A 15,041-nucleotide genomic window follows, 5' to 3' on the forward strand; every position below is an offset into this window, starting at 1 on the left:
TTACCTTATAGTCTGTCCAAAGATATTTATGCAGCACATTTTGACAAATTTTAATAAAAAATATAACTACTTGTGAAAGAAGTGCAATTGATTATCATCTTACACTCGGAAAAATTCACAGGAATGAAAACAGATTCCTTACGGAGATTTATAATGGGGAACTTTTCATTCACAACAACGAAACACATGATTCTAGATGATCTTTTCTGTAGTATAACATTTCAGGTCATTTGCTTTTGATATTTGCCAAATTTATTCGGGGAAGTGTTATACGTTTGTATTTTTGTACACACTGACGTAGGAAAAGCCAGTTTAGCCAAATTTATGTCTACCTGATTAACTTATAACACTCGCCGATAAAACAAAATATCCTGGATTACCCTGGTTATATACTAACTAACACTTATCGTAATCCTGGGCATCTGTATTAACTGAACCACTTACTATTTTATTTCCTTGTTTTGATTAGTTTTCGTCAAGATGAATATTTATTTTCAAAAGCATCAACAACCAAGCTGAAATTCAATGTATTCATGATATTCCTAACTACTCTGAATATGTTTACAGTGGCCCGGTGAAAAAGCTGTATAGCAGGAGTTAATGAACATTGTAGAAGGACGCCTTTATCAATTTCTCTTGTATTTGACACATTTGTAGTAGCATCTCTACATTAACCGTGGAGTATACATGTAGTAGCACCTCTTCATTAACCATGGAGTATACCATTTCATTAGTTTCCTTTCTTTTAAATGGTAAAAAATTATTACCTTTATAAACACATTTCTATAGGGAACATACTTTCACTTTAGGGAGATACGTCACAGCCTTGAGGTATTTTTATCATTTGGTTTCCACTGGATCTCGTGACTTTAACATCTTTAGTCAGTTACAAGACCAGAAATTATATTGACAACAGGGTTTTTTAATAGATGATTTCTTTGGCTTTTTCATATTTAACCCAATTGTGTTTTTTAATATTTTGGATATAAACAAGTGACATTAATGGCTCGAACTTCGATCTCTCGAAGTTCTTGATTTCTCGAAGTTGAATCACAGTCCCAATTTTTTTTCTATATAACTAAGCAAATTTACACTTGATCTCTCGAACTTCTGATCTCTCGAAGTTCTTGATCTCTCGAAGTAAAAACTGGGTCACGTTATATGAATTTTAAGATTTCTTAAAATGTTTCATGCATATTGATAATCTGTTAAGTTCCGGAGAGTTATCTTTCCTGCGGTAATGTCAAAGTTATATAGCATCTTCATATATGGACAAAAAATCAACGTTGCTGTATGTAACCTATGAATTTCTTACGCGGTAAAATCTTGGGAGCGTAATTTTAATTCGCAGTACAGTTAAGGCGGTCAATAAAAATATGGGCAAATTTTTGTGATGAAAACACGTATACTTTAGTTAAACTGGCATGTCCTTTTTAAAATCAATAACAGTCACTCAAATGCAATATATTTCTAAAATATATATAACAGTACAATATTTTATGTTCATAGTGGTCACGTGATATGGCAGTCGCATGGTACAAGCAGATGTATTTGTGGTTTTGAGGTCATTTAAAAAATTCACTATTGCAAGGGCATAATCATGTCAAAATTCACAACTGAATAATGAAATAACTTGATGTTATATCGTAGATTTTGAAAAACGGTGCGAACAATTTAAGATAAGAATATTTGTTAGTAGAAACCGTAATTTATAATGCATATGTTGAATAATTTTGAAGGTCACAGGGTTAATTTCATTAAAAAATAATTAATTTGTAAGATTTTACAAGGATCGTAGAAGTTTTTAAGCTACATAACATATTTCAAATTCACATGTAAAAGTTTGTCGGGATCAGGTAAGTGTATGCCCTTGCAATTAAGTGATTTATTTAGGTACTCAGATTTTAGATATACGATATATTATACAAAACCGAGGTGGCTTCTTTATACGATGCATACTTTTAACAAAATGAAATACTATAAGACTATATAGGTAGCATTCTACTAATAATGATTTTAAACAAAATATTCATTTATACTTTTCCGTTAATGTATGACATTTATTTTTCTTCGCTATAAAACTGCACGATAGCCTTCAATGATTTAACTTAATGCGTCATTTTGAAGCATGTGACGTCATATTTTGTAGTACAGCGAGAACGACATCTCGCTTATTTTTCAGTGTGTACGATATAACGGACATCAAAATTGTAAGTTATAGCATTTGTTGTTTTTAATTAAAAGATTAGTATAAGTTAATTTTACTAATAAATAGATTAATAAGTACTTTCGAGGTTTGTAATATACCGTGATGTCATAATGCACATTTCCCGTACTTTTTGTCTGAACGGAGTTTATTGACAGCCTTAACTGTGCTGCGTAGCCTGGGTTCTCACTTTCTTTCAGGACGCCGATAGCTAAGCATTGAACATTTCCAAAACGATCTGTAAAGCGGTAAGGTTTATATTTTTGTTTTATTTTACTGATGGAGCCCAATAAAGTACATATATTGGGTCATTCTATTGTGCGCCGCTTTCAACAATTCCTAGTTAGTAATGAGAATGTTAGGTACTGTGAGGATCTTGGTCTAAGAGGAAATCATAGGATATTTTATAGATGAGTGGGAGGTCGCACTATTTTGGGCATTCTCCGCGAGGATGCGAGTTTCATTGAAAAAGTAAAACCTCGTAACATAATTCTGATTGTTGGGGGGAATGATGTTTGACGTGCGACGTCTTCCGAAGAATTGGCAGCAAATATTGAATCTATTGTATCGGTACTGCACTATAGATCTGGAGTCGCTCAGGTCCATGTATGTAAATTGCTGCCACGATTTAAGCAATGTTTGGACTACAACAGTATTGTAGATGAAGTAAATATCCTTCTAAAATCTTCTCTGCACATATTTAAATTCGCTTCATTTTGGGAGCATAATGACCTTTTCCCTTCGCCCAAGTTCAAGGCGTGTGACCATAAATTTCTTGTTGACAGCGTCCACCTCAATAAACATGAAATGTTCAATTCTATAGAAGTTTGCGCGGACTTATGTTGTCTAAAATGAGTTAAAGTTTTGGGCGATTGTCTCTTGTAATTTTAAAGTAATCAGATATATACATTGTATATCTATAACGTTATATATGTAGATTTACATAGATATATGAGCATCATTTTATTTCTTTGTAATATGGAAAGAATGTATTTTCCTTAATCGATATCCATCACATAGTCTTATCATAATTAACTTGTGTTTTCCTTACAGTTTTCAAATTTGTATTGCCTCACTGAGGCAGATCTCATTGCACTGGATTCAGCATAATTTACTAGTGTTTTCATTATAATTTTCATTTTCATTTTTGCCTCTCCGAGGCGGATCTCATTGCACTGGAATCATCACAATTTACTGGTGTTTTCCAGAAATTATTCATATTTCTTTAGCCTCCCTGAGGCGGATCTCACTGCACTGGAATCAACGCAATTTACTTGTGTTTCCTGAGATCTTTCATATTCAATATTTGCCTCCCTAAAGCGGATCTCATTACACGGAAATCAACAGAATTTGAATTGTGTTTTCCTGAGATTTTTCATGAGTGTTTATTTGTTGCCTCCACGAGGCGAATTTCATTGCACTGGAATAAACACAATTTACTTGTGTTTTCCTGAGATTTTCAAGCCCCGAGGCCTGTCTTACTGCAAAAAATTAAACACAAATTTATTTGTATTTTCCTTACATATTTCATTTTTTGTTCATACCTCCCCGAGGTTTATTTTATTACATTACAATGTATTTACCACAATTTTATATGTATGCGTTGTTATTGGATTTTATTTTTAAATCTACAGTCTAATTATGCTTTCCTTAGGTTTATCATTTAATATTCAATAAACTACACAATATTAAAAAAAAGATGCGATTTTAGGTATTCCGGAATTTTCATGTTTTATCATATATTTCCCGATTCTATTCAAACCGGATGTTGACAATTCTACTAACCAAGATCAGTGAATTTGTAATTTTAGTTCTTCTATCGTCATCAAAAATAAGTATGCTACCAAAAAGAACAAGCCAAGTTCGTGCAAGACCATCAACTGTCTCAAAAAAAAAAAAAAAAAAGTAGGACATTAATGTACTTGGAAGCGGTTTCGCCAGCTTTATCCCCCGAAGAAACTTAAAACCATCACAGCACAGATGACCCAGCGGGTGACGGCTACAATTATAGATGCGTTGACAACGCTGATAAACAACATTAACAGCAACAGTGGTTCAAATTGTCAGGGGAGTATTAGTATATACCCTCAAGGGGCATCTAACAACGATGATAATGACGGGTTGGTAAGAAAATCTAGACATCTGGACAACCCTATTCAACACTCAGATGAAGCGGTAGTTGTGGATCACACTGAAAAAATCGCTGGTAAGTGTTCGACATGTTTTGTTAGTACAGCAGTACCAATTGGTCAAACCAGTATATAGAATTTTCAAGCCTTTTGTTGAAAGACAAACAAAAGAAAGGTAAGTTCTCTATTCAGGTCGAAGATGGTGACAGTCCAGGCAAGCTGGCAATCCACCAGGTCGAGAATGATTCCCAAAACGAGGTAACTCTCTCATCCATGCATGACTGGCTTACAGCATGTTATAGATTTGCTGCAATTTATTGTATGAAATACCCAGAAAAACAATCTAAATAAGCTAAACATTTAGAAACAGTCAGAGATATTGCAGACGCCAAGGGCAATTGGAAAGCTTACGACACCGATTTTAGGATGCCTGTTGCCCAAGGACCAGTTTCATGGGGTGATGTACACATGGAGTTATATGTTAATGCCAGACTGACGACAGCTCTCTCTTCAAAACCTAATAAAAGTCATAAAGATATGTCATATAGCTCTATGCCAAGAGGTGTCTGTTTCCAGTACCATTCAGGTAAGCATTGTTCAGCAGGCTTGTCTTGTCGCTTCCAACACAGATGTTATAACTGCGGCGGGTCACACCCTTTTATTCAATGTACAAAGCAAGCCCTTTCGTATCATGCAGAAGTATCAAAACCAAACAGATAGTACAAAACAGGGAAACAATATAACCAATCAAAATCGTTTGGTACATCCAAGCAAGGTCCCAACGCCAATCACGGTAAATAGACTTGCTTATTGGTTATCAGGGTATGATGAAGATGAAACTAATTTTCTAGTTCAGGGTTTTTCAAATGGTTTTTATTTAGGCTTTGTTGGAGAATGTCCTGGAATAGAGTAAAAAATTTAAATTCGGCTCTTACAAAACCAGAAATTATTGATCAAAAAATACAAAAAGAAATTTCGGCTGGTAGAGTTCAAGAACCTTTTAAAAATAAACCATTTTCCAATTTACAATGTTCACCACTGGTTTGGTTGAAAAGAAAGAGCCAGGTGAATTTAGAATGATTCATTATTTGTCATACCCAGAAAATCAATCAATTAATGATAACATACCACCTGATGAGTCATTTGTTCAATACTCATCTATTTCAGATGCTATTCATTTCATAAAAAAAGTGTGGGAAAGGTGCTTTATGTTTTAAAACGGACATTAAGTCAGAATTTATAATTATCAATATTCATCAATCTCAGTATCAGTTTCTTGGGTTCAAGTGGAAGAGTAAATATTACTTTGATACATGTTTGCAGTTTGGTCTAAGTTCATCTTGTAAAATATTTCAACGATTCTCAACAGCCCTACAATGGATAGCACAAAATAAACTTAGTATAACATGTATATCACATGTTTTGGATGACTTTATCATTGTGGATACATCGCCAACTCAATGTGTCTTCAAGCTGAAATCTTTCTTGAATATGTGTTCAGACATTGGGGTTCCTATTTCACTTGAAAAAACATGTGGTCCTAACCAAGTTGTAACTTACCTGGGTTGTGAATTGGATTCAACAAAAATGGAATGCAGATAACGAAAGGAAATATTTTTAAAGTGTGTCAACAAAATCCAGTTTGCGATGTAAGAGCTGCAGTCAATTATAGATTTATTGAATTTTGCTTGTAATGTAGTGTTGCCAGGCAGGGCCTTTTTAAGGAGGCTAATAGATCTGACCATTGGAGTTAAAAAGCAGTATTATAGAATTACGATAACGTAACAAGTTAAGGAGGATTTAAGTGTCTGGTATGAATTCTTGAGTAATTTTAATGGTTCTTCAAGGTTTTTCCCAGATATATGGTTAAGTTCAACTGCACTAGGGTTATATACAGATGCATCTGGAGCTGTGGGGTATGCTGCGGTTTTTGGTAGTCAGTGGTTCAAAGGAGAATGGAATGACAGTTGGCGAAATCAGAACATAGCAGTTTTAGAATTATACCCAATAGTTGTTGATGTCTGGTCAAAATATATGGCTAATAAGTGCATTTGTTTAACACAGACAATGAAGCACTGGTTCATGTCATTAATAAACAAATGGCAAAAGATAACCACATTATGTTTCTTTTGCGAAAACTGGTATTGATATGCTTGAAGTTTAAAATTTATATTAAAGCTCAGCATTTGACTCCAAAAGAACATTTACTATGTGATTGTCTTTCTCGTTCAAAGGTAAATCAGTTTTTACAACTGGCACCCTGGGCCGACAGCAACATACCTCCACTACCGCCATTTCCAAATTAAGAGGTGACATACAAAGACTATTGGATGCGAGCCTTACTATTTCCTCATTAGCTTCGTACTCCCATGCGTGGACTGTTTTTAAAGATTTTGCCGAGAAATACGAGTTAATTATTGAGTTTCCAGTGAAGCAACATATATTAGTATACTATGTTGCATACCTATTTCCAAAGGACTATGCTGCAACAACTATCATCATATCTCTCTGCTATTAGTTACATCCATAAGCTCAACAGTTTTGGGGATCCATGCTCGTCCTTTTTAATACAAAAATCGCTCTTATTAACACGCAGACTTAAACCTTCACAAGATGTTAGAATACCTATTACAAAACATATTTTGCATAAAATTTGTGATTTTTTACCATTTACGGTTTCCAATGCATTTGAAAAAGCCTTGTTTAGAGCAATGTTTTTGATGGCCTTTTATGGATTTTTGAGAGTCGGGGAAATAACATCATGTCAAAAGGTAATTAACAAAAAATTAATTCAGTTTTATCAAATTTCCAGGCAGCAAGAGCATTTAATTATCAAATTTGTTACATATAAACATCACGTAGGCAAACCATTTTTTCTCACTATTCACTCTGCAAGTAACAAAAAGTATTGTCCAGTTCAATGCCTAGAAAACTACATTAAGTTAAGAGGAGTACAAAATGGGCCTCTTTTTTGTTATGTACCAAATATTACAGTTTCCAGGGGTAAACTTTCGGCGGTATTAAAAAACTGTCTATCATTTGCAAAGTTGGATACGAGTCGAATTACTAGCCATTCTTTCCGGATAGGCATGGCGTCTCACTGTGCGGGCATTGGCATGAGTGACAGCAAAATTAAACTTTTAGGTCGATGGAAATCAGTTGCATTCAAAAGTTATATTAGACCAGTTAATCTAGTTAAGAGAGAGCAAAGACTGACTGTGAACTTATGGATAGACACTGTTATTCAGAAACATATGTATATTTCTTGATAACTTATATTGCGAACTAGGATTGTCGGTTATAGTTTAATTCCTGCCTTTAACAGAGTAAAATAATTTGAAATATTAACTGTTATTTTCATGTCAAAGCTTTGAATGGGTTGGACATGTGTATATTCCTACCTATGATTACTATATATAACAAGTATTAGGTTACCTTGTACATCTTGTTGGGTGGGACATATGTATATCCTTACCCATGCATGAATAGTATCTGTATGTGTTTGCATGTATAGAGGTCTAAGGTTTGTGAGGCGTATGCATATCCTTGCAAATATTAGTCCATTTTTAAAGGTATAGGAATGCACTTTGCCACTTCAAATTTTCTCACTCCCTCCTTGGGGTCTGAACTAGATTTAATTAAGATTAATCAAGTACATGGCACTTTCAGACCACAACGGTTATGTTTTGCATATTATATCTAATCAATCACATCATTGATTACATCAGTAATGGGAGTTATGGATTATTTTAGTTGTGAAATATTATGGCATAAAGAATGAAATATTCATAATTCTATGATTAATTTTATAAACTTATTAATCATTGTTATATAATCATCTATTCTCATTTTCCTGACTATTTCAAACCAAAGTTGGTTAAACAATAAAGTCACAAAAGTGGCAGAGTGCAACATACCTATTTGTTATGTGATGTTTTACTGTACAAAGATGAAGGGCTCAGGTGGTTCAATTTTGAGCAGATAGAGGTAAATTATTGCATGAATATGCGTGGAATAATGCTATATGAAGTAATGGTCTATTGTGAAAATTATTAATTATGGATAAACATAATTAAGTGTTTTTAACTCTTGATAACTCGAAGTGAACTGTGTATACACGCGACCGATCGAGCGTATAATTAGCTCCTCGTGGACCTTACCTGGACAGCAGTAATAGCCTGCGGCCAGCGTTTACATAGATGACACGTACTACATCAGTGCTTTGGTATTAAGAGGGACAATAATAATTTAATTGATCAATTTTAACACCTTCTTGATTGCTACACGTAATATAAAATGGTTTATTAATAGTGACAATGAGAAAATAATTTAGAGACGTGTCAACAAATTCTTATAAATCATGTTTGATAGCCGATATTTTTACATTTGCAACGATTGCACATCAACTTCTATTGCATTACATTGTTTAGTCAATATTTCATATAGTAAAATGTGAGGTTTAATATTGTTAAATATGTGAAAAAAATGTTAAAATGAGCAGAGTTTATTACACATTTCAATGTTTGTATACATTTAGTACTATTTTCGTATTTTGAGATCATGCAATAATAAATAAGGGAAATGCTTGAATGAAAGCAAAATCATTTTATTTAATCAAATCAACTGCTTTGTTGGTGAAATTAAGCCAAAGTCATGTACCTGAAATGGAGGAATACAAATATTGTAAAATAAACGATCCCAGATAATATAAATACAACCTCCGACTACTATAATTTCAAAACCCAATACGAACGGACATTAATATTCAGGATTTTACTCAAGTTTTGATCTCTCGAACTCTTGATCTCTCGAATTTTTACTCCTGGTCCCATGAACTTCGAGTTATCGAGATTAACCTGTAAATACATTAGCTGACTTACTCGTGTAAAAGCGTTAGCCTCAATGATTATCTATTTGGTTTCATGGACCCTTTACAAATGATTAGTACACATGTAGTCGTTATTAGTCTCCCGCAGTTATAATGGCGAGAGACTACAGTCTTTATTGTGGTTTGTCTGTCATAAACTAGCCTTTTCCGTATATTTTCGCCAAATTGATGCGAAACCTTCGGTGTCTTCACAATGATGCGCCAAACACAATTTATGAATATTTTGTAACGGGTATTAACGTAAGTGATTAAATCTTCTTGTGACTCAAACACAGCATTTTTTCACAGAGTTTGACAGGTGTTACTTTTTATCCACTGGTTTTTAATCATTAATCATTAACTTCTAACTCCTCCGTATTCGTGTTCGGATTACTTGAATTGATATTATGACCACATTCTTGATGTAATGGCAAAGGTATCCCCAAAGCATTATGATTATCATTATTATTAGAACGATTGTGGTGTGTTTTTTTCTCGTGATGTCGCTTTAAAGTCTTTGATGCTACGTCACACATAAAAAATACCCACTCGCTAACCTCAAACTTTCTTTTTAGTAGATTAAGCTTACCGTTGATTGGCTGCAGTTACAGACTAAATACATATGCATATGCAAAATAACATTGAACTTATCAGAGAATTAAAAAAAATCATTGGGTTAATGAGGGAAAAAAAATGAACACTGATTGCTACGCAAGTGCAAACAAAAATTGCACCATTGTAGAGAAAGAATGTTAATGTTTGCCAAATAAAAAAAATAACTTGTTAATTCGATTGTTAATCACTTATTTATTCAATCTTAAATGAATTTCAGAAAAAAGGTTAAAACTATAACGGTCCTTGATATCACGTTATATTTACTTTTTGTGACAATGAGGGACAACATGGATATTTTAACTCTTGTTAAAACTGGTTATGTCCCCGATACTTGCTATCTCAATAGCGCAATTAGTATGACCCGAGTTATACAGCAGAACGTTTGGTTTTATAAACAGCAATATATATTTTTATTTTTTTTCTGCCAAATTCAAGTCAATTATATGCTTGATTTCCGTATCTTTGAGGAATATAACAAATGGACTTGTGTGCTAAAGTTTACAAGAACCTAAAATATATTATTAGTATTAACGGATGTACGCGATTTTTAATGATAAATTACCATAAAAACCTAGTTCAATAATATTAACTGCAATAGCTTACTGCATTTTTCCGTCAAAATGCTTGAATCAGCTTCCAGTGGGTCTTTGAAATGTCAACTAAAAACTCATCTTTTTAGAAGGGCATTTTTAAAGGATTTTTATCACGTTTTCAAAAAAGTTGAGAATCAAACAAAAATACCTTCTAATAACACATAAATATTGATATAGCATAAAATAAGCATCACAAACGGCCGCAATTGTCTGTTAAAAGGGTCCTAAATTGGAGCTCTCGCAGTTAAAATTTCCGCTAATGAGATAGGGGTCACGTGGTACTGTGTGACGTCATAAGTGTCAATTCTTGAAAAGGTCATCGTAGTGTGTACATAGATCGAGATAACTTTGACAGAAATAAAACAAATCCCAAAAATGGATGACAGCAATTATGACTTGGAGGATATTCCGTTGGTAATGGACATACGACCTTACATGTTCGAACCTCAAGCAGAGTGTGTAAATCAAGAAAATTCTCCGCAAAGTAGCGAAGAAAGCGAGTCTGACACCGAGGACAACCCAGGTCATCGACGAAACGGAACGATTTGGTAAGTTAATCTTCGTTATTGGTGCTTATTATTATTTTAAAACTTACAACAAGAACTCATTATCCGTTATTCCAGCATAAATTTAAATAGTTATAACTATCATTACGCATACTGATACAGTTTTTTAGAAGTACTTGCGGGCTCTGTAATCTGGTAATCAGCTGGTAATGGCGCCGTAGGAAGTTACGAAGTCTTTCTCGCTAAAAAAAAAAAGCTTACCTGGCCTTAATAAATTATATTTGCCTTAAGAATAACACATTTAATAATAGAGATATTCAAATAAATGAATATATGTTTACAACTTTACACAGGTGCGAGTGTGGATCATGCGAGGTGATGCCCACTGAAGCAGAGTGCATTTGTTGCTCAGAGATACCAGTCATTGACCACATCAGAGACTACTTCGGTATAGAGTGCATCACTCAGCACCAGACATTTATAGACAACTGCTTGAACATTCGAGTTTTAGAGGTCAGCCTTTATGACTATATCCAGTCTGATGGGCCCATTGATGACAATGAACCAATTAATGAGTAAGTATTCTCACACCTTATCATGCTTACGAAAGAGAGAAATATAATTGTGCATTTCATTGAAACCAAACTTTATTCAAAATAATGTATATTCAGTCAACAGAAAAATCTGTTTGTTTATTGCAGTTATTAAAATATATTAAGTATATACATTTTAACAACCAAAAAATACATATACCAATAACAATAAAATTCTATTATCAGAGTCTACAGATATGTTGCATACAGGAGGTTTGTCTTATGGGTTTGGCAGCGACTTGGCAAGGGGAATCGAAAAATCCTTCCAGCATGTGTAGTATCCAAGATAAGGGACATCTTCCCGTCGGAGCAGTATACCGGTTTCAAGTATCCACGCCCTATTTAGAACACTCAATGACTGAACCTGGAACGACGCGTAGCTATCAGATCTTCTTTTACAAAGCCCTCAAATCCTAACGTCAGTGCTGGTGGGCAATATCCAAGGGACACGTGAGCGTCATCATTGGACTGAGTGTATGAGGGATGCTGTCTTCGTCGCTCGCATAGATTTATCCGGAGGATATCTACATAGTCTGTGAAAAAAAAAAATTGATCATGTAGTTTTAATCACATCAACAATGAAATTTGTAAATTATCAAACTGTGATGTAGTGCGTTATAAATATGTGTTGAGCGGAATAACAAATTAATTAAAAAATGGTGTTTGTTCTGTTTTAAACTGACACATACACCATTATAAGTAAAGAATTTATAAGTCAATACGACAGGCACATAAGAACATACCAAATGTAACTGCTGTTTTGTTGGGCTTTACAACAGCTTGGGTCCCTTTTTTCTCCTTTGGATAGCTGATCTGCCAACGTGCTACCCCATCTTTGGTTGTGGCCTGGTGACGTTGTCCATTTTCATTAAAATGGAGTGCAGAGACACATAGTCTGTAAATAAATGGAAAAAAATTTGGTAAACTTGTACAGTAACTCTCTAATTCACAAGTGAGAATATTTAAATTAAATATTTTTTTACGAAAAATATTCTCAGATGATTTTTGAACTGATGATCATTGAAACATACCTTGCCATCATAGCTGGGTAGAAAAAGTGGGTGTTTTTTGGTGCAAAGGAATTCACGACGCTATGATACATTTCTAACCCATATGTCTGATGGAGGGGAGACAGCTTGCCTACATCTCTTGTCAAGTATCTGCTCTCCACAACTTGCCTGAAGAGTTTGTGAGCTCTTGATCCTGTTAATTTATATATTAAGATGTAAGATGTCATGCAATTGCCTTTTAGGGTGGTTATTTTTATTAAAAATAGTCAGTATATGTAAGTTCAAATTGTAAGACTCTTATTTATTTACCAAAAAAACATACCCTCTTTCAACCACAACCTCTCCTCATTGAGCAGTTCATGTTCACAATGTTCATGCTGATTTGAAACATGCTGGACAAGGGAGGACCATTTTTGCACCTTTAGTTCACTGTCCCCACTACAGGATGCAGCTACCCAGTAACAGTGGTTCACTGAGGACTTGATCCAGGGCCTAATGTTGCCGCAATCTCTCTTCTTTGATGCTGTCTCCAGTTTCTTAGAAATTCCTAAATAAAATTATTAGTTTCTTTAAATAACATTATGACACTCTCAGGGTACCTATTGCATATTCATTTGTGTTTAAAAACTATTCTTTTCATTTTACTACAATTCATAATATGCACATGAGCTTTGTCTGTTAAAATAATTACTTAATAGTCGTATATGTCAAAACTCCAAATTAATGAATATCATCAAAATTTACCTTTAGCCACATGCCACACATCGAAGAAGTGGTTCTTGTCTTGGTGATCCTCTCGCATGTATTTCTTTATCATACCATGTCGATCAGTGACAAGATTTTCAATATGTAGACCTGCGTCTTCTAGGTGTTTCAGCCCTCTCTTTAACCCCTCCAACTCCATGTGTGTTGACCCTGGTACTTCATTACTCTATTAAGTACAAAATCATAAATAAACGTGCACTAATTAATTTAAGATATATAAACTTAAATTTAATACATTTCTATGATGCATATACAATGTAAATGTATTAAGTGTATGTATCAGAGAAGACATATTTTAATTATAGTGTGAAATTCTATATCTATATAAGATGATGAAAATTATAGTCATTTTAATTACCTGCACTAACTGAAAATCCAGAATTTTTCCACTGCTCAATTCCATCAACGTGTAGGAGCCAAATTTCGCTGAGAATCCAGGAGAATCACACCGTGCGTCTCCACCAAGGGTCAAAGATCTTCCCTGGTACTCCGCAAGAAGGGTCTGTTGATGGAAGTCCCATGTGAAAATGGAGGCAGGTACAACATAAGATGCCTGCAGTCTGCTGAATGTGGACATGGACATCATCTGCAGGTTCAGATGTCGAAAGAGTCTGAGGCTTTTTGAGGCATTCGCTCCACTAAACACAATAGCACCGGCAACCAACAAATTTGCCCATGGCATTCCATGATGGCATCTTTGGCTTTCCCAAGTACTGGAGTGTCCATTAGGGCACACAGAGGATGTTGAAATCATGGTTCCACGAACACCATTCACTACTGTGTGACATGCACTACCGCAAACTCTACAGTTTTGCAAAAGTTTGGCTAACTGTACCTCAGACACTAAAAATTGTCTCTCCTCTTCCGGTGTTATATCAGTGCTCAGCTGGAATTCTTCATCCTCTTCATCACTGCTATCACTCTCTGGATATTCACTATCTAGGTCAAAGTCAGGGTCCTCATCACTACCCTCAATGTCACCACCCTCAATGTCACTATCATCATCATTGTCCTCCACATTCTCAACTGCATGCTGCTGAAGGACAGGGGTCAGACCAGCAATTACTCTAAGTGGAATGTTGTCAGTCAGGCTTGAGCACTGAGTACTTGTGGACACCATGTTTTTCTTATCCAATGACACTTGGATCCGCCTTGTCCTCTGTGGAACTTGAAGTGTGGCCTGGCATTTTTTTGATTGGGTCTCTGGTAATGCATTTGTTGATGCAGTGGGTTCAATGGGATGCTCATCATTGGGATCCCCTGGTTCAATTAGGTCAATGGAGTGATCAGGTAAGGTGTTGTTCTCTGAAGGCCGAGGCTCCAATTCTTGAAAAGCTTGACGAAAAATCTGAAGAAAAAAATTCTAAATTTTCAGTATAAAGAGTTTCACAACTTATTTAGCACAGCCACTTGCATCGTCTCAAGCCACGGGTTTTGTGTCCATTCTATTTCAACAGGGAATAGAATGGACACAAAACCCTTGGCTTGAGACGATAAGCCACTTGACGTTAAACTTTTTTTTATTTTTTATAATAAAATAAATTATGTACTTAAACATTATGGTAGCCTATAGTAAAAAGAATTATTATAACATCAGGCGCCTGTGTAATTAGATATACTATGTAATTTATAGATATACGGACTTGAGTGTGAAATACTGTACTTTATTTTGTGAACAAAAAGTGGGTATCTTTATTTATAAAGTGGTCTGGTTATTTTAAGTTGAAATGAGAATAAACATAATATTTTTCGTATAT

At 34.7% G+C, this 15,041-nt stretch overlaps 2 protein-coding genes across 2 annotated transcripts; both read right to left on the reverse strand.

Annotated features, from left to right (window-relative positions):
• Positions 1 to 11,805: 11,805 nt before the first annotated feature.
• LOC136274168 (uncharacterized) lies at positions 11,806 to 12,678 on the reverse strand. Its single transcript, XM_066080623.1, has 3 exons — positions 12,541 to 12,678; positions 12,253 to 12,404; positions 11,806 to 12,042 (listed from the first exon to the last, which is right to left on the reverse strand). The coding sequence occupies exons 1-3, from the start codon at positions 12,609 to 12,611 to the stop codon at positions 11,861 to 11,863; spliced, it is 405 nt and encodes a 134-aa protein (XP_065936695.1). The 5' UTR covers positions 12,612 to 12,678; the 3' UTR covers positions 11,806 to 11,860.
• On the reverse strand, positions 12,662 to 14,650 carry LOC117686894 (uncharacterized). Its single transcript, XM_066078652.1, has 4 exons — positions 13,643 to 14,650; positions 13,264 to 13,450; positions 12,842 to 13,066; positions 12,662 to 12,687 (listed from the first exon to the last, which is right to left on the reverse strand). Exons 1-4 carry the CDS (start codon positions 14,402 to 14,404, stop codon positions 12,662 to 12,664), a joined length of 1,200 nt encoding a protein of 399 aa, XP_065934724.1. The 5' UTR covers positions 14,405 to 14,650.
• Positions 14,651 to 15,041: the final 391 nt, after the last annotated feature.

The sequence above is a fragment of the Magallana gigas genome, chromosome 1, assembly GCF_963853765.1.
Source record: "Magallana gigas chromosome 1, xbMagGiga1.1, whole genome shotgun sequence".
NCBI classification, from domain to species: domain Eukaryota; kingdom Metazoa; phylum Mollusca; class Bivalvia; order Ostreida; family Ostreidae; genus Magallana; species Magallana gigas.

What these genes read in the sequence shown, in the direction of transcription:
- LOC136274168 (XM_066080623.1), bottom strand. Translation starts at nt 12,611, where the DNA reads ATGTATCATAGCGTCGTGAATTCCTTTGCACCAAAAAACACCCACTTT. An exon ending in TACCCAGCTATGATGGCAAG is followed by an intron (nt 12,405 to 12,540) that starts GTATGTTTCAAT and finishes ATTTATTTACAG; the next exon opens with ACTATGTGTCTCTGCACTCC. An exon ending in CAAAACAGCAGTTACATTTG is followed by an intron (nt 12,043 to 12,252) that starts GTATGTTCTTAT and finishes TTTTTTTCACAG; the next exon opens with ACTATGTAGATATCCTCCGG.
- LOC117686894 (XM_066078652.1), bottom strand. Translation starts at nt 14,404, where the DNA reads ATGGTGTCCACAAGTACTCAGTGCTCAAGCCTGACTGACAACATTCCA. An exon ending in TGGATTTTCAGTTAGTGCAG is followed by an intron (nt 13,451 to 13,642) that starts GTAATTAAAATG and finishes TGTACTTAATAG; the next exon opens with AGTAATGAAGTACCAGGGTC. An exon ending in TGTGTGGCATGTGGCTAAAG is followed by an intron (nt 13,067 to 13,263) that starts GTAAATTTTGAT and finishes AATTTTATTTAG; the next exon opens with GAATTTCTAAGAAACTGGAG.